The sequence below is a fragment of the Phocoena phocoena genome, chromosome 4, assembly GCF_963924675.1.
Source record: "Phocoena phocoena chromosome 4, mPhoPho1.1, whole genome shotgun sequence".
Lineage (NCBI taxonomy): Eukaryota > Metazoa > Chordata > Mammalia > Artiodactyla > Phocoenidae > Phocoena > Phocoena phocoena.
The window spans coordinates 80,848,726-80,868,715 of record NC_089222.1 but is presented as its reverse complement, the minus strand read 5'-3'; the positions used below and the strand labels follow the sequence as shown (position 1 = coordinate 80,868,715).

Genomic DNA, 19,990 nt, shown 5'->3' with positions numbered 1-19,990 from the left:
AAGCGCTACCTGGCTGTTCTTCACTTAGGCCCAGCAGGCCAATGATGAAGTTGTTTTTCTAAACGCTCCCCATCTTTCATTAGCAAAGATGATTTTAGGAAAACACAGAAATGAAAAGAACCCATGGTGCCACAGGTCTGGAAACCATTAGGAAGCTAAGCCTCCCAGGAAACCAGAAGGTACAATAAGCAAGGGAAGGTATTTCTTGCTCTCAGGACACGGTCCCTTCAGTTGGGGGGGACCTTCAGATGAATCAGCACCATTTAAAGCCAAGTCCCTGGAGGACTCCAGCCTCCATAATAATCGAAATAGCACTGGGGGGCTTCCCTGGTGGTGCAGTGGTTGAGAGTCCACCTGCCGATGCAGGGGACACAGGTTCGTGCCCCGGTCCGGGAAGATCCCACATGCTGCCTGCGCGTCCAGAGCCTGTGCTCCACAACGGGAGAGGCCACAACAGTGAGAGGCCCGTGTACCACAAAAAAAAAAAAAAAAAAAGCACTGGGGTTAATAGGAGTCCAGCCATACCAAAGGAGACACGTGTAAACCTCCTGAGATTGAAGTTTATATTTATTTAACACAAATTTCTGTTCTCATGGGTGGGACAAGTTGGGGAGTCAATTAACAATACAAAAACAAAACTAACAGAATGCTAGTGTTTTGCCCTAGAAGACCGAGATAAAAACCAGAACCAGTAGGAGTGAGGACCTGAACATTGCAGGTAGAAGTCAGATCTGCCTTCTTAATTTCTAGCCCAGCTTCTCCCCAGCTTCATCCAGGAGGTTCAGAGGTCATGGGATGTTAGACCTGGAAGAAACATTAGCAATCGTCTAGATCCAGAACTTGAACCTAGTGCAGATGAAAATCTGAGGCTGGGAGTAGGTATTTTTTTGGTCAAGGATATACAGCTGGTTCATGTTGCTCTAATTGATAGGTACCCAGCACTGAGTACCTGTGAGTCACCTGGGGGCAACTCAAAGAGGAGCACAGTTACTCTCCTCAAAGGTCTGAAATCTAGTACCTGGAGGTCAGGACTGGAACCCAGGTTTCTTAACTCCTTGTTGTTAAGTCCTTCTCTGTCATCAAGTTGCTCTTAGAAATGAAATCAGCTCAGCTTTCTGTGGCTTTCTGGTCTTCCCCATGCCTGGTCTGTGCCTGGGTTTTCCTGGTGTGGAGGTTAGGTTTATACAATGTACTGGAAAGTGCATGAACTTGGAATTCAGACAGACTCATAATTGTACCCCAGCTTTGCCACTAGCTGTTTGACCTTGGGCGAGCCATCCGACCACACCAAACCTTAGTTTTCCATCTATAAAATAGGAATAGTAATGTGTACACCTCAGAGTTGTGAGAATTAAACGAAATAATTATCGTTAAGCATGGGACCCCACCCACATAGCATTTGGTAAGTGCATCCCATGACCACCTACTAAGGCATGCAAAAAAAGAAAAAAAAATGGCCTGGACACACTCAGACGAGAGAAAAACTTACGCCGTCCTCATTCTTCAGATGACTGGTGTCAGTGACCATACAGTTCAAGAAGCTGGTTTATTTTCCCTGTTTTGTCTCATTAGCCTGCTCAGCTCCATCCCTTCTCCGTCTGGGACTCTCTCTGGAGGCAGACGTGGCCATCCTCTTTATCCATCACTGCGGAAGAGCCTCCATCCGTGGCGTCTCAAGGAGTAGGTGGCAAGAAAGAGAGGGTCTGTTAGTCCAGGAAATAAAACCTTGATTGGGTGATCCAAGCTGACTGTGGTCTTGACGCAGTTCGACTGAGGAGTTAAACGACTCGTTGGCAATGATAAGGGAATTGATGCTCACAGCTGGGCCTGCAAGTGTGCTGGGGCATGCCTGAAAGAGCTTTCTGGCATCCGCAAGCAGCCTTACGGAGTGAGTGATGTCTGCCCGACAACTCCCCTGAGAGCCAAGTCAGACAGTAGGAAGCACAAGCCAAAAGAATTTTCATAAATTATCCGAAGCCTCGCAGCCTCCATGTTCAGCAGGGGACAAAAGGGACGTTCTCAGCAGAGGGCCATTTTCTGCACCATTCCTGTGTACCCGGTGAACAGGGCCAGCTCTAAGCCCAAGGCCGTGTGAGGGTTTCTCCAGGTTTGTTCTCTGTGTAGCCTCATCACACCCCACCCGGTTTCCCTGGTCAGCTTTGCCCTCCCTCATGGTCACAACCCTCCCCTCCCCCAAACCCAAAAACACCCCGGAGGCCCCTTTCACAGTCCCTCCTAGGCTGTTTCCACTTGCTCATTAACTGATGATGTGTGGTCCCAGATATTTCACTGCCCTCAACCAGCCTTTTATCTTTGAGTCACAAAGGCACTTACCTTTCTTTTTATTTATTTATTTTATTTTTATTTATTTATTTATTTTTTGCGGTACGCGGGCCCCTCACTGTTGTGGCCTCCCGTTGCGGAGCACAGGCTCCGGACGCGCAGGCTCAGCGGCCATGGCTCACGGGCCCAGCCGCCCCGCGGCATGTGGGATCTTCCCGGACCGGGTCACAAACCCGTGTCCCCTGCATCGGCAGGCGGACCCTCAACCACTGCGCCACCAGGGAAGCCCAGGCACGTACCTTTCTTAAAGAAATTTTCGGAAGCAACTAGAAAAGAGTGAGGCTTCTCACCTCCCCTTTCATCCTTGGCAAAGCGTACGAGGTCCTCTGCACTGACCCTAAAGGGACGCCTTATTTTCCTTTGTTGGATCGATATGTTTGTGGCAAGTCTTTTCCTTCATATTATCCCCTCCTCCACCCACCTTTCTCAAAAGCCTGTTCCCTTGAAGGGAAGAATTCCAGGGTTACCCCTACTGAGGCAGCTGCATGGATTGGACATTATTCTAAGGGCAATGGGAAGCCAGTGAATGTTTTGGAATAGGGGAGCTTTTCCATAGTGTTTTAGAAAGATTTGTTTGGCAGTGGAGCTCAAGATAGAATGCAGTCTTCCTAGCCTGTCAAAACTCCTCCAATTTACCTGAATTTACCTTCTCTTCCACCAGACTGGTCTAGTCAGCATTCCTGGAATTCACCACATTATTTCTTGTTTTCCCATCTTGTTTATACCATTCCCTGCTCTAGCTGCATCAGAAAGTGGGTGATGTTTACAAAGTGCCTATTATATGCCGGAGGCTTATTTAAGCTTTCTGCATGTATCACAGTATATAATTGCATCACATTGTATCTTATCACATCACAGCATCTCAAATCACCCCCTAGGAACCAGTGTCTGAGTCCTTATTGCATAGCCTTGTACGTCCTCCTTTATCCACTGATCAATCTCACGGCATCGTGCGGCCCCGGGGTGAGGGTCTTGCCTCAGCCCTCTCTAACAAGGTCCCTCTCATACTGTCAGCTGTCTGTAATGTACACAATTTCCTGTTCTTGTTCAACACCTAAAAGCCCTGCCTGACTTCCCCCACCATTGTGTAATCTTTTAGAAGAACTTCTGTCACGTTTTGGTGCCTCTCAAGGGCCCTTAACATATTTTGCTTGATCGTTTCATACCGGCCATGTTACTTAATAATCTGTGAGCTTCAATTTCCTCATTTACAAAGCAAAGATACATACCTTCCTCAGAAAGTGGTTGTGAGGACTGCACTGGGTACAAATAATGCATGAAAGTGTAGTGCTCAGGGGTCAGCACCTAGTAGGTACACGGTATTTGTCCGTTCCCTCTTGGCTTCTTGAGGGCAAAGATCTTATTCACCTTTTTGTCCCTTGGGCCGGATAGCCCTGCAGTACATCTGCTTTGGTAGAAGGAGAATCGTCATTGGGAGGAGTGGGTGTACGGATGACAGAGACCTGAGAGCTCAGCTGGGATGAGTCAGGGTGTGGAGCAGAGGGGGGACCTGGACACTTCTGTGGGAAAGAGCTGACTTGATTTGGCATCTGAAACCCTGGAAGTGAGGAGGGGAGGGGACTCCAGGATATAGTCTTCCATCAGGAGCCTCACCCAGCAGTGGAGCAGAGCTGGTTAGGCAAATACTTCTATTTAACAAGGAGTAATTACCTCACAGGGTCATTGGAAAGGACTTCAACAAACATGGAAATTGCCTCACTAACTTTAGAAAGCCCTTGGGCTTCTTTAACGAAACTTGTTTTTTTGTTGTTGTTTTTGCGGTGCGCGGGCCTCTCACTGTCGTGGCCTCTCCCGTTGCGGAGCACAGGCTCCGGACGCCCGGGCTCAGCGGCCATGGCTCACGGGCCCAGCCGCTCCGCAGCATGTGTGATCCTCCCGCACCGGGGCACGAACCCCTGTCCCCTGCATCGGCAGGTGGACTCTCAACCACTACACCACCAGGGAAGCCCGAAACTTGTTTTCTTAAAAACCAATTTTTTTCTTTAAAAAAATTATTTGTACCTCACCCTCATTATAGAAAATTCAGAAAAGCAAAATGAAGAATATAGAAAAGCAAAAACATACTATTAGCCTTTCAGTGTGTGTGTGTTTTATCATTTGAGAGATTGTGAAGGGTTGTGTAAACGGGACAGTCGCTCTTTGCTTTTTAAATTTGTGTATCTTTTTCATTTTTATTCTTCTCTTCCCCAGTGTTATTGCAATATAATTGATATACCCCAGTGTATAAGTTTAAGGTGTACAGCATAATGGTTTGACTTACATAAATATATTGTGAAATGATTACCGCAGTAAGTTTAGCTAGCACCCATCATCTCATATACATACAATAAAAAGAGAAAGAAAAGAAAGAAAAAAATGTTTCCTTGTGAAGAGAGCACTTAGGATTTACTCTCTTAACAATTTTCGTATATAATGTACGGCAATGCTAACTATAATCATCACGCTGTACACTGCAGCTCTAGTAATCATTTATCTTGTAACTGGAAGTTGGTACCTTTTGACAACCTTCATCCAATTCCTGCTCCCCGCTTCCCCCACCCCCTCCTCTGGTAACCACAAATCTGATCTCTTTTTCTATGAGCTTCATGGTTTTTTTAGATTCCAGATATAAGTGAGATCATACAGTATTTGTCTTTCTCCAACTTATTTCACTTAGCATAATACCCTTAAGGTCCATCCGTGTTGTCACAAATGGCAGGATTTCCTTATTTTTATGCTGAATATTATTCTGTTGTATATATATGCCACAAATTCTTTCTTTTTTAAGATTTATTTGGCTGCACTGGGTCTTTGTTGCTGTGTGCGGGCTTTCTCTAGCTGTGGTGAGCAGGGGCTACTCTTCACTGCGGTGCACGGGCTTCTCACTGCGGTGGCTTCTCTTGTTGCAGAGCACGGGCTCCAGGCACAGTAGTTGTGGCTCAGTAGTTGTGGCTCGCGGGCTCAGTAGTTGTGGCTCGCAGGCTCTAGAGCGCAGGCTCAGCAGTTGTGGTACACGGGCTTATAGTCCCTCCAAGGCATGTGGGATCTTCCCAGAGCAGGGATCGAGCCCGTGTCCCCTGCATTGGCAGGCGGACTCCCAACCACTGCGCCACCAGTAAAGTCCCTGCCACAGCTTCTTTATCCACTCATCTTTTGATGGACACGTTTCCATGTCTTGACTATTGTAAATAATTCTGCTATGAACTGCGATGTGCAGATATCTTTTCAAGTTAGTGGTTTTGTTTCCTTTGGATATGTTCCCAGAAGTGTGGTTGCTGGATCATATAGCAGTTTTACTTTTTAATTTTTTTGAGGATCCATACTGTTTTCCATAGTGGCTGTACCAGGTTATAATCTCACTAACGGTGAACAAGGGTTCCCTTTTCTCCATATCCTTGCCAGCATTTCTCTCGTCTTTTTTAAAATAAATTTATTTATTTATTTATTTTTGGCTGTGTTGGGTCTTCGTTTCTGTGCGAGGGCTTTCTCTAGTTGCGGCAAGCGGGGGCCACTCTTCATTACAGTGTGTGCGGCCTCTTCACTATCGCGGCCTCTCTTGTTGCGGAGCACAGACTGCAGACGTGCAGGCTCAGTAGTTGTGGCTCACGGGCCCAGTTTCTCCGCAGCATGTGGGATCTTCCCACGCCAGGGCTCGAACCCATGTCCCCTGCATTGGCAGGCAGATTCTCAACCACTGCGCCACCAGGGAAGCCCTCTCTCTTGTCTTTTTGATGATGGTCATTCTAACTTGAGATGATATCTCATTGTGAGTTTGATTTGCATTTTCCTAATGACTAGTGATGTTGAGCATCTTTTCATGTATCTGTTGGCCTTTTGTATATCTTCTTTGGAGAAGTGTCTATCTTTTGCCCATTTTTAATTTGGATTATTTGGTTTTTTGCTATCAAGTTGTTTGACTTCTTTATATCTTTTGTATATTAACCCCTTATCAGATACATGATTTACAAATATTTTTCCTATTCCATAGGTTGTCTTTTCATGTTGCTGATTGTTTCTTTGGCTGTGCAGAAGCTTTTTAGTTTGATGTAGTCCTGCCTGTTTATTTTTGATTTTGTTGCTTGTGCTTTATGTGTTATAGCCAAAAAAATCATTGCCAAGACCCATGTCAAGGAGCTTTTTTCCTATGTCTTCTTCTAGGAATTCCGTGGTTTCGTGTCTTACATATAAGTCTTTAATCCATTTCAAGTTAATGTTTGTGAGTGGTATAAGATACAGGTCTAGTTTCATTCTTTTACATGTGAATATCCAGTTTTCCCAGCACAAATTTTCCCAGACTGTCTTTTCTCCATTGAGTATTCTTGGCTTCCTTGTGAAATACAATTGACCATATATTCTTGGGTTTATATCTGGGATCTTGGTTTTTTCCCACTGATCTTCTTTTCTGTTTTTATGCTAGTACCATAACGTTTTGTTTACTATAGCTTTATAGTATGGCTTGAAGTCAGGAAGTGTTTTTCATTTTTTTTATCAGTATATATTGCTTCTGTAACTTTTTCAAAAGGAACTTAAAAATAGATGTTAACCACTAGGTGTTGAACCCCTAAAAGCCATCACCACAGTAAGGTAGGGTCTGCAGTGGTAGAGTTTCAGGCATATGGATAGTCAAGGGCAAGGAACCAAACAGCTCTCCTTAAATGGTGCTTCCATACCTGGCCACTAACTCATGGGATCTGCTCTCTTGATGGGGAGGGTTTGAGTCAAGTGGGTGTAGCTTGGGGCTTTTTCTAAACTTCCTCCTCAGTGCGGTACCATGAAAAAAGCATGAGCTTTGGAGTCAGACAAACCTAGGTTTGGATCCCAACTCTGACACTTAGGAATTGTGATGTTGGGCAACTTGCCTAACCTCTCTGAGAATCAGCTTTCACATTTTCAAAATGGAGAATTTTATGTCTTTTGTGGATTGGCTATGATTATAGAATGGAGAATGCTGTTAAAAGAGAGAGAGAGAAAAAAAAGCACCTCATGTAGTGCCTGGCACATTAAAATGTGTTTTCCTCTTTGAAGGACCCAGATATCAATGGAGGACTGAAAACCCATCTGGAGAGTAATGACCAATCCCTTGTTTAGCAAAACATTTCAAGTGCTCGTGTTTTCAAGGCTATTCTAGATGAATGAGACAGAACTATCCTCATTGTCCCTAAAGAGCTCACAACTTAGTGATGGAGATGACATAGGTTCAGGCAACACCTAGCACTTAGTGCTGGATGAGAGCAGGTTTGCAATAAGTATTTGCTGAATTGGATTTTTTAATGAAAAGTTTTGGGGAAAGGTAATATATTCTTATAGTTCAAAACTCAAAAGTATAAAAGAGTATACAATGAGGAGTCTCCCTCTTACTCATAGCCCTGGCCTCAGCTTCCCAGTTTTTTTTCCCATAGGCAACTGAAGTTATCACTTTATTATGCATCCTTCCATAGATATTTAATGCATATACAAAGGAATTGTATAGCTGTTCTGTTATTCTCTCTTTTAAAAAACACAAATGCTTGTATACCATTACACTGGTCTGTGCCTCACTCTTTCTGCTTAACAATATATCTTATATATCAATATATCAGGAGACTGCTGTATATCAGTACATGAAAGTTTCCTCATTCTTTTTGATGACTATATAGTATTCCATTATATGGATATTCTATTATTTATATAAATAGCTTCCTATTGATGAACAATCTCATGCTATTACAAAAATTGCTGCAATGAATTACCTTGTAGATACAGAAATGTTCTAGAATTGGAATAATGAAAAGGTACTGAAATGTGATTGTTGCTTAGCTGTCAATATAGTGTAAACCACTTAATTATGTGCTTTAAAAGGGTGAATTTTATGACATTTGATTTATATCTCAATTTTTTTTTAAGTTTAGAGGAACAGAAAAAGAAACTTTACTCCAAGGAGGACGGGCTAAATCCTGACATATTAAAAAAACAATTTTCCTTGGAAAATTGGAAAGCAGTTAATTTGCTTTTTGTAAAGAACAGAGAACATTATACTTTAAAAAATAAATACCACGAATTTTCAGACTTTTCTATAATCCTACATTAGGTCAGGAGGAAGAGAGAAGAGGTTAAAACAGGGAAGAGAAAGAAGAATCAAAGAGGGAGAGTTGCAGGAGGACAGCGACCCCTCAGGCAAGCCAAGGCCCACAGAGGCTGGGAGGAGCATGCCACAGGAGACATGGAGGCTCAGGAGAGATGGGGGCGCAGGAGACATGGAGGTGCAGGAGATATGGAGGCTCAGGAGAGATGGAGGCGCAGGATCGAGGAAGGAGGGGACAGAAATACAGAGCAGGAGCTGGCAGAGGGAGAAGGTACAGGAGCCGCTGTGACGACTCTTAGATTCCTGCGGAATGGAAAGCTGGGAAGCTCTCTGCTGACAACCAGAAATAATAGAAAAGTGATTGAAATCTTTACTTCATCTCTTTAAAAATGCCGTAGTAGAGCAGGCTTATTCACAGCACAGCAGAGCTGCCTGAAGCCCTCACTCTCTCCCCCGTGCACAGCAGGAGATTCTCAAAGATTTCTTCCCTGTTCAGCGGCTTGTCTCTCTCTGACTCTCCCCCTGCAAGTATCAATTCTTCATCCACCAGTGATCCTTGGTCCTTTCTATCACCTCAGTCAAGGTGATGAATATATCCATCATGCCCAAAAGTTTCTTCGGCCCCTCTGCAGCTCCTGCCTCCTGCCTCTTCCCTGCTTTCTCCCACTATAAATTAGTTTGTATTTTCTTGAGTTCTATGTGGATGGAATCATATGGCATGTACTCTTCTATAGAATGGCTTCTATCACCCATATGCTATATCATCCCTTGTTATTGCTGAGTAGTAATCCATTGTATATATGTACCACTAGACTTTACTCTGATGGTTAGGGATGCAGGACCCAGAGAGGGGATGAAATATGACCAGTACAGGACCTTAACAAAAATCCAGAATGGGGCGGGAGGAGAGCCATATTTCCCTAAAACACAAATGCAGTTTGCACTGTGAAAGAATGAAGCTGCCATGATCACATAACTGATCAAATAAAACTGTGTTTGTTCCAATCTCCATCTCCAGATCTGATCAGATTCCAGCCATACAGGGAAGTGGGGCAGCTTAGCAGGCATTACCTCTGGGGGGATTCAGAGAAATGATTTGATTGTTGGCCTTTTCTGCCCTAAACCCTTGAAGAAGTTTGGAATTGAGGAAAGAAGTACCCCCACGTTATTTATGAGTATAAAATGACTTTTAGTTGTAGCAAGTTGGACCAAATGAAACAAAGGACTTTAAAACATTTTGTAAATTGTAAAGCACAAATCAACGGCAAAGCCTTCTTTTCCGTCAGAAACCACCTCAGGATTTATTTTGTGCTCCGATTAAAATTTAACGTTAAAGATCGCTGCTCCAGGAAAAACGAAACCAAACCAAACAAAAAAGGGTCTTAGAGAACCATCAGTGCGATAATTCAAAGAAGTCATAATGTTATATCATAATCCGCAACTGTGTGTACCTCTGTAGGAGGAGACTTAACGTTCTTTGGGTCCATGATAAATCCCACAGAACTAGTGCTGTGGCTCCAACCTTCTATAGCAACCTAAACAGACAATGGAGGCTTTCTTTCCATCTATACCTACTCAGCCATTTTGTATCAAGCTTCTATCCTGTCCAGAATCCTAGGGTGTTCCCAGTTTGGTTGGGCCCCAGGAACAACAGCCTAAAGAATCCTGAGACTTTGAGACGATACTCTTGGCAGCCCCTGCAACACCACCGACCAGTATTACCTTTAGAGCCTTGCTCCCCGAAGTATGGGCTGCAGACTGGCTGTATCTGAATCACCTGGTAATTTGCTAGAAATGCAAATTCTTGACTCCCTCCCTCCACCCTCCCATTGGAATCTGCATGTTAACAAGATCCCGGGGGTTTGTATCCACATTAAGATATGAGAAGCTCTGGTCTAGACAGTCGTTCTTCACCTTCAGCATGCATCAGAATCACCTGGGAAGCAACGCTGCTGCTGGACTTATCTAGGGACCACAGTCTGAGAACCACTGCTCTGGCTCTAGAGCTGGATGATTACAGAGATCAAGTGGATCCTTTCTCATTTACTGAGTATGATGGAGAATTCCTACGTCTTCCAACTCGGCCCAAGATGAGAATCCAAGAAAGCTAACACGCCTCAGGGACCAGGACCATGGCCTTTTCCCTTGGGTTGTTTTAATATTGCCTCCTGTTTAAACAGAGCTGTGGACGAGAGGTTCTGGGGCCTCTGTACCAAATTTATGGCAGAGGCTCCATCCGGGAATGTGTTTTCCTCGCCTTTAAAACAAACGGAGCCTGAGGTTATACAACTGAGAGCCATGCTACTGGGAGGTGAGTCTTTGAGAATGGGATAGGACGGATTGGTGACCCTGCACTGCCCGTCTGTGGAGTGTTCCTTATAGAAGCCCTTTGAGGCTGAGGCTTTTGTCTTTGAGTCCTGCTTGGGAATGCTCCGAGCTCTCAATCCACCGGTGCTGTGCAGCAGCTGTATACCTTGGTACAGACTCACATTGTGAAACACATCGAGGTCAAGCACAGTTCCAGGACTGCTGCCTTTGTATTATGAAGATACACCTCAATGCATAGAAAAGTGACCTCAACCAGAGAGGGACACAAAAGCCATTCTGAACAGGGAGGTGAGTGTTGACTTGGAAGAGGTTGGTCAGCTCTACCCCAACTGCCCATCAGATGGGAGGCAGCAAACTGTTTTCACCAAGACTGAATCTCACAAATGATAAATTTACATCCTATAGAAGCTTCAAATAGGAATAACTGTCATTGTAGAATGCTGCTTATATGCCAGGGTCTGTGCTAAGTATTTACAAGTATTACTTCAATCCTAGCTATGAGGTTAATATCACTGTTACCCTCATTTTACAGGTGTGGAAATTAAGAAATGGAATTATTGCATATTTTGCCCAAGGTTACAAAGGCAGTTTGGCATTCAAACCTGTGCTCTTGACCATGACCTTGCGTGGCAGGTTACAGAACAACATCTTGTTGTGGGTGGGAAAGAGTCGACCTACTGTGCACAATAGGGATTTTTCTTTTAAAACAATACAGCTTTTTTAAGCATGAGAACTCTGTTTGCTTATTTATTTATTTATAAAATTTATTTAGAGGCATGAGGCATAAATAGGGTTCTCACCAAGAACCCTATTTCATAAAATAGATCAAAGTATAGCTTTTCTAACTGAAGCCAGGCAGGGGCTCTGGACCCCTGCCCACACTCACAGCCCCTTCTCCACCACACCCACCCCTACCCTGTATTCACTCACAGGGAATAGTTCCACCTCTGTGGTCTCTGACCTCAATATTTCCAATCCCAAGTTCACTTCCTGCCCTCTTTCCACCTTGGGTAACTAAGAAGCTTCTCACCAGTTGGTCATGAATGAAAGGGGCAAAACATGGATGTGTCCTGGAGAAGAAAGGCTCTGGGGATGCACAGCCTTTGAGAGGTGGGTGGAATACTTTAAGTATGATGAATTTTACTCAGCACCTAAAATGATAGTTAGTGGTTGAAGGAAATGATGGGGGAGTTGTTTAGAAAGTATTGTAATAGAGAATCCAGCAAGAATGTTGAGCCTGAACACCTAGTATCTACCCATGTAAAAGGTCCAGTCCAGCTTAGTATTGTGTGTGGGTATGATCATGTGCATTAAGCATTAATGGATTGGCTTTAGTCTAATCCAAGGCATTAATGGACTGAGTATGTTTTGGGGGAGTGAGCACAGTGCTAACCCAAGCCCTGGTTCATGGAGTTCCCATACCACCTCTGTACCTGAGGACTTCAGCACCCAAGGCTTCGGTAGTTCCAGACCATCTACAACAGTCTCACAGAGGGACCTCCGGTGGATCTGCCCAAGGACCAAAGTGGCAAGTGACTTGCCACTCTCTCCATGCCATCCAGAAGGTCTGTGGCTGCCATTCTGGGTCACTGAGCTGGCTGGGCTGATCAGGTGCAGCCCTGAGGAGAGAACAGCATAGCCAGACCCTTCTACCCAGGCACTGGACTTCTAGAGTGGCAGGACTTTGAGAGGCCGTGTTGGTCCCTTATATGAGGTCCATTCTATCAATGACTGGTTTGACCCATTTGGTGGTGGTGCCGGCGGGGGCGGTGGGGAGGAGGAGGTTCTCACCTTTAAAAAAAAACACTTAACACCTTTAAATCACCTTTAACATTTTGGCAGATATTCTTCCAGTCTTTTTTCCCTTTGCAGTTTTTTAAACATAGCTGAATTCACAGGGTATATTTGATTTTGTGCCTTGTTCTTGTTTTACCTACCTACATCATAAGCATTTTTCCATGTGTTAAATCACTTTTCATAAGCAACAAGTACTCTTGAGCGAGGTAAATAAATTTACCTGCCCCTTGGTTTCTTCATGTGTAGACTAGGCAAGAGTTCTCTAATTTTATCACACAACAGTCACCTAGAAGACTTTTTAAAACACAGGTTGCTGGGCGCCACCTCCAGAATTTCTGATTCAGTGGGTGTGAGTGGGGCCTGGGAATTTGCATTCCCAACAGGTTCCCAGGAGATGCTGGTGCTACTGGTCAGGGGACCACACTGGGAGAACCAGTGACATAAGGAGTGTTGTGGGATTTCCAAGGTCACTGCTGGTTTCAAAAATTTAAGTGTTAGCATATTTTACAAATTCCTAAAAAAAAAAAGACCTAACTTTTAAAACACATGGGTTTCCTAAACTTAACAAAACCCTATTTTTTTTTAAAAATCAAAGAACATCATCTACCATTTACAAGTAATTGTTTCCACTTGTAGCTCATATGCATTCCATACTTACTTCTCTTTGAAGTACCTCGATTTTTAAAAGACTATCTTTAAAAGACAGTCAGACTTATACCTAATACTTTATTTTTTCTTTTCCTTTGCATAGTTCCATATGTATTGAAGAGCTGTGCAGAATTTATAGAGACTCACGGCATTGTGGATGGAATTTATCGGCTTTCAGGAGTCACCTCAAACATACAACGGCTAAGGTAAGCCAAAGAATAGCCCCCCAAAGGATTCTCCCATGATCCTTCCTCTGTCCATACCTCTATCTGCAGGTGTTGGGGGTATTAAAAACTGAAGGGATTGAGGGAAGGATGGCAGGGCAGAAGATCAAGTGCTGATGTTTTCAGATGCCTAACTCTTCTTAATCTAATCAGGAAGCTCACCAATCTGATGTAATTCTTTCCAACAAAAACTCCTGAGGGCTTTTCATCTGTTCCTATGTCTTGCACCAGATTTATCCCTCTTAGGTAGATTCAATTGAACTCAAATGATTTAAATTGCAAGTTGGGAAAAAGTGATTTACTATTACTCACTTGCCTACCCACAGCTCAGATCCCCATTACATGGTATTCAGAACTTGCAGGTCATCCTGAGTTTTGCTGTTGGCACACACTCAACATTTGATATTTCATCTGGTCGAGAAATCAGAAGTCTGCATGATTGTGCATTTCTCTAATTGATGCCTGTATTTTTAAAATTATTGATAGAGGAACTATTTCCAATTCTATGGATTTATCCTAAACAATTCTAAAATGCATCCTAGAATTTTTTGAAAGAAATTTCTATCACAATGAATTAAGAGGACAGTAGTCTTCTTTATATGTATTATATCTGTAAAATAAAGGGAGTGTATATAGTGTATATATAGAATATATACATTATATATAATATATGTACTGTTCCATGACTAAAAGAATAGGTTTATGTATGTTGAATATTGTTCTTTAATACAAAAAGAACACATTTTAATGTATTTATTATGTATTCTTTAGTTACAAATGTAGACTTTTCAAATAAAACATTCTTGTTACAAGATTAATACGTAAAATTTACATGTGCAGGTAATTCATTTTTTTATCTTCTTCCTCCTATTTAGTTTTCTGCCCCTCGTCCTCAAATCTCAATTGTCATGAAACTATACCAAAGGAATAAAACATTCTTTTTACTCCCAGAGAAGTGATAGCTGTTAAAAAAATAACTGGTTTATTGCAGCCAAAGGTTTTTAACAGATCTATGTGCTTACATCATTTTCACTAATTTATTCATGTGACATTTTTCAGAGTTTCAACAGCAAGTATTTTTAACAGTTTACTCTTAGCTCTGAAACACACTTACACAGTAGCTGGTATCGTGGAAGGACATTTGGACAATGGCCAATTCTTTTTCACTTAAGGACTGACCTTAGCCTTGACAAGGGAAATTTCTGGCTAACTAAATAAGCTCTAGATTGTTTGTGTTCTGCCCTCGTAAGAAAAACACATGCCTATGAATTTGAGGCCATTGCATGGTTTGCTTTTCAAGGCCTCACTCAGTTCCTGTCAGGTTCTGACAGCATCAGGGATTTCCCTTCCCTTTATTAAAGGGGCAGAACCCGACTACAGGAGAATGGGCAGCAAGCTGTTTCAGGATGCTGGTTCTGAGAGTCTGGTTGACTTTGTCACTACATGTTTGACCAAATGAATACTCTCAAGAAAGCTAACTTCTCTTCTGCATTAAAGCTCAGATTTATAATCTTTTAAATATATATAATTTTAATAAATTTATTTATTTATTTATTATTTATCTTTGGCTGCATTGGGGTCTTCGTTGCTGCACGAGGCTTTCTCTAGCTGCGGCGAGCGGGGGCCACTCCCCGTTGCGGTGCCCGGGCTTCTCTTGCTGCGAAGCTCAGGCTCTAGGCGCACGGGCCCCAGTGGGTGTGGCTCGTGGGCTCCAGAGCGCAGGCTCATCAGCTGTGGCGCATGGACCTAGTTGCTCCGCGGCACGTGGGATCTTCGCGGACCAGGGCTCAAACCCGCGTACCCTGCATTGGCAGGCGGACTCCCAACCACTGAGCCACCAGGGAAGCCCTAAATAGATTTTTAACTTATAAGTATATATTATTTGAGGTAGTATATTCATGTAACCTTGTTAATAAATGTTTTTTTTAATTAGAAATGAGGCCTGGAATCTGACGATGCTCCCACGCACCCCACTATAGGTTGTTTAAGAAGATATTTGTAAGCTCATTTGTCCTGTGGGAGTCACTATCAAGTGGCCTAGAAGTTTCCATTCAGCATCAAAGGGAGAGTTGATTGAAGTTCTGAAACCTTGAGTTTGAGTCTCCAGATAAAACAAGTTTGCTGACATGAATACGTGGATGTGAATGATAACAATCTGACTCACCCTGGTTTTGGTCTCTCCTCCAAGAAAGAGAAGTTCATTTAAAACAATATTTTGGAAAAACTGAACTCTCAACAGGGTTTTTGGAAAATTGTTTTCATATTTCCCCACTGTTCATAATTGAGACTACAGACATAATGCCATGAGAAATCCATTTGTAAATGGGATTATGTCTTTCTAATTACAGCAGCTTCTGCAGGGAAGATCCAGACCCGAAGTGGAAATCTTTCCTGTAGCTTCCTTATGCCTGAAATAGAAGGTCTTTTTGAGTCAAGGTCAAAAATATGGTCAAATCAGCAGTTTAGGGTCTTTTTACCCCCTACGCAGCCAAGTAGCTGCTGACATAGAACACATGTTCCTGGGATTGTTATGTCTCTGTCTGTGTTGTTTCAGGCAAGAGTTTGGCTCAGATCAATGTCCAGATCTGACAAGGGAAGTGTACCTTCAGGACATCCACTGTGTGGGCTCCCTCTGCAAGCTCTACTTTAGGGAGCTGCCCAACCCCCTCCTGACTTATGAGCTCTATGAGAAATTCACGGTGAGTGTTTGGATTTCCGTTATGGTTACTGGGTGGGATGCATGGATGGGCCAAGGAAAGTTTCAGCACTAAAATTACAATAATAATACTCACCAGATGGTTGCCATTATCTTGGTGACGGAAGCAGGATGGTACAGTGAGGAAAGTAAGGTAGTGGGACTGTTTGCTAAATTTTTCCTTTCTTCAATTTTCAGAATCATGTTTGTTTGTGTGTAAGAACTGGGTTAAATCATCTCCACATTTATGTAACCAAATGCGTGTCATTATATAGGGAGGAAACTAAGAACCAGAGAATGAAGTGACTGGCCCAAGGTCACTCTGCCCCCTAGCAGGACAGGAACCTGAGGCTCCAGATGCTACCCCCCGTGGCTAATTCATTTCGGGCTATTCCTTCTATGTTTCTTTTGGGGGTTGCACAAAGAGGTAGGTGGGTAGAGAAGGGAGAGAGAACAAACAGAAGTCAACAGAGAGGTCAGAAAGCTGGGAAGAGAAAAGATTCTGGGAAAAGCAGCCGAGAGGGAGTGCAGGTTAGGCCAGTGAGTTGGATTGGTGGAGGATGGATGGGCAAGAGCAGAACACCTATATAGCAGCTGTATGGTCACCAAATAGGGTCCCCAAAGGAAAATGAGAAAGGAGAATAAATGCTTAGAGCATGTCTTTTTAAAACAAAAAAAAATCTTTATTGGAGTGTAATTGCTTTACAATGATGTGTTAGTTTCTGCTTTATAACAAAATGAATCAGTTATACACATACATATGTCCCCATATCTCTTCCCTCTTGCGTCTCCCTCCCTCCCACCCTTAGAGCATGTCTTTAAAGACAGCATTAAAAATAGGGCTTGGACATTTGGCTGCAGGCGGGGAGGTGCAGAGTAGGTGAAGAGTTGGGTTTAACCAAGGTTGAGGCTCAGCTAGAAAAAGGGGAGGAGGGATATGAGAGTGTGTGCAAGGGAGTGATTGAAATAACTGACCATAGAAATTTGTCTGGATAAGAAGGGAAATGAGGGCCTAAGGCAGGTAACAATGAAAAATTAGATCAATAGGTCATTCATCCCAGTAAGGTCAGCAGACTGTTGGAGTAGGGTGGTCAGAGGGGATGTTTGAAATTAAGGTTATGAAGGAGTTGCAATTATTGGTAAGGACCAGATCTAGGCTCTAACCCTGGGAAGGAATCTTTCTTATGGCTCTTGTAATGAACTTATTATGAGCATATAAATGTTCTTCAGTTTGAAATTATATAGGGATAAATGAATGCTTTTTAAAAATTGGGCGTGGACCATTAAAATAGATTTAGGGGTTTTCAGTGATACAGGGAAACACTCACTATGATAACTGGAAAAAGCAGGTACACAGTTGTATATTAAGACATGATTAAAAAGAAAGATGTTCACAAGATTAATAGCTATTTATTTCAATGATGGGATTATAGATAGTTTTCCCTGCTTCTTTATACTTTAACTTTCAAAATCTTATCCACTAAAAATACATTAATGTTTAAAAAATAAATATATTTATTTATTTTTTGCTGCATTGGGTCTTTGTTGCTGCGTGCGGGCTTTCCTTAGTTGTGGTGAGCAGGGGCTACTCTTCGTTGTGGTGCGTGGGCTTATTGCGGTGGCTTCTCTTGTTGCAGAGCACGGGCTCTAGAGCACAGGCTTAGTAGTTGAGGTGCACGGGCTTAGTTGCTCCGCAGCGTGTGGGATCTTACCGGACCAGGGCTTGAACCCATGTCCCCTGCATTGGCAGACAGATTCTTAACCACTGTGCCACCAGGGAAGCCCCCCATTAATTTTTTAATTAAAAAAATATTAGGTCAAAACATACAAACAAACAAAAGTGAGCATAAATGTTGACCACTTGAAAAGCCAGCATAAACCAGCCGAGGGGACTCTTAAAGATCTAAGAGGACCTTGAGATCTAAGGCAGAAGGCAAATGAGCCTCCACTCTGCATGGCTAAGTCATTAATAACGACAGCCTTTGACCCTCCAACTACAGAGGAGTCTTTCCTGGGAACCAGGAGGAAAGGTTGTGGGTCTTGTGTGTCTGTCAGATTATCATCATCGTCATGATATATAATACTCAATAAAAAGAATCATCCTCAATAAAAGACAATTTGGAAAATGGGGGAAAGTAGAAAGGAAACCTTGGTCTCTCTTCTTAAAGACCAGAGACAACTACGATTAACACAGGGTTATTTCCTTCATTCTTTTACTCTTTGCATAGTGTTTTTGTTGTGTTCTGTTTTTCTAAACCAAACTAAATTTTTATTGTAAACATTAAAACAATCCAGGAGAATATAAAGGAGAAAGTATAAATCACCTGAAATCTCACGTCCTAGGCATATTTTCTATTAACATTTCAGGAGACATCCTTACAGATCTCTCTGTCTTTCTCTCTCTCTCTGTCTCTCCCGTTCTCTCTCCCAACTTTTGTTCCTCAATACTACATATTGCTGTTTTGGAATGGTGCTAATTCAACAATGTGACCATCTTTCCATGGTAACAAATACAGAGAGGCACTCTTTTTACAGCGTATTCTCTCATGCACCCGATGATTTCTTAAACCAGTTTCCTAATGATGGACATTTAGACTTTTTGTTTCTTTCTTTCTTCTTCTTTTTATTTTTTTTATTTATTTTTTCTTTTGGGCCACACCATGCAGCATGTGAGATTTTAGTTCCCCAACCAGGGATCAAACCCATGCCCCCTGCAGTGGAAGTCTTAACCGCTGGACTGCCAGGGAAGTCCCAGGACTTTTTGTTTCTGAACATTTTGCTTTTTATAAACAACATTATAGTGAACATTTTTGTACATATATCTTATACTTTTGTCTGTTTATATCCTTATGAAAAATATCACAGAAAAAGATTTACTGAGTAAAAAGTGCTTATTTAAAATTTTGTCACACGTTGCCAAATGGTTCTGTAGAGAGACAAGAATGTTCTTTTTCCTGCAGCCTTGCCAACACTGAGTATTTTCAATTTGTTAAACTGTTTGACAATCTCAGTCAACCAAAAATATATCTTACTGTTCTTTTAATTTGTGCGTAAGACTTTCTTGTTTGTTTTCTGCATAGTTTTAGTCTTCTTATCACTATACGGTTTCATCCTTGAATAAGAAAACAATATCATCACGTTAACTAACTGAATGAGTCTAATTTAACTAAATTTCATTCTACGATAGATGGGGGTAGATAGGAATTCTTGTCTAGAGACTCGAGAAATACAAGTTTCTTCTTAGTTCTTGTTTAGAGGCTCAGAAGAAAACCCATGCTGATCTCTCCCTACTTGTGTTCCCTGACATTGCTAATCATTCTATCTCCCACAGCGACAAAAAATACCAAAGCAATGTTATTGTCCACTGGTCGTCAAATCTCAAGAAAACTTAACATTGTATTTAAACATAGTTTAGTGACACTAAGAAATAAAATAAAAATGTTTTGTTGTGACAACTGAGTTCTACATACGTAGGACCTAGTGATGTTAACTATGTAGAAAAATTTATCATTGAGTAGATTGCTTTGATCACGGTGACGAATTATGAAAATATAAGCAAACCTTCTACAGGGACATGGGAACAGCTCTATCACATTGTCACACATTCTTACAATGATTTATTTAAACTCACTTGCACAGCTGAAGTAGAATAACATTTCAATGGAATATAACAGAATTAGAAAAATATTAATAGAAGAATAATAATTATGATATCTGCCACTTATTGAGTGCTTACAATATGATAAGCTTATTACAAATATTATTTCATTCAATCCTCAAATAACTCTGTGAAGTAGGTTTTATTGCCTCTTTTACAGATGAGTAACTTGAGGCTCCGAGTGACTTTTGCCTGGGTTTGTACAGCTAGTAAATGGAAGTAAAGATTTAACATTC

The 19,990-nt window shown here is 42.2% G+C and overlaps 1 protein-coding gene across 1 annotated transcript in view; it reads left to right on the top strand.

Moving 5' to 3' along the window:
- ARHGAP31 (Rho GTPase activating protein 31) overlaps positions 1-19,990 on the top strand; it is a 109,241-nt gene that overhangs the window by 48,969 nt on the left and 40,282 nt on the right. Inside the window, exons 2-3 of the mRNA XM_065876489.1 lie at positions 13,281-13,383; positions 15,956-16,100. Of these exons, the coding sequence (XP_065732561.1) occupies positions 13,281-13,383; positions 15,956-16,100 (248 nt within the window). The remainder of the gene's footprint in view (positions 1-13,280; positions 13,384-15,955; positions 16,101-19,990) is intronic.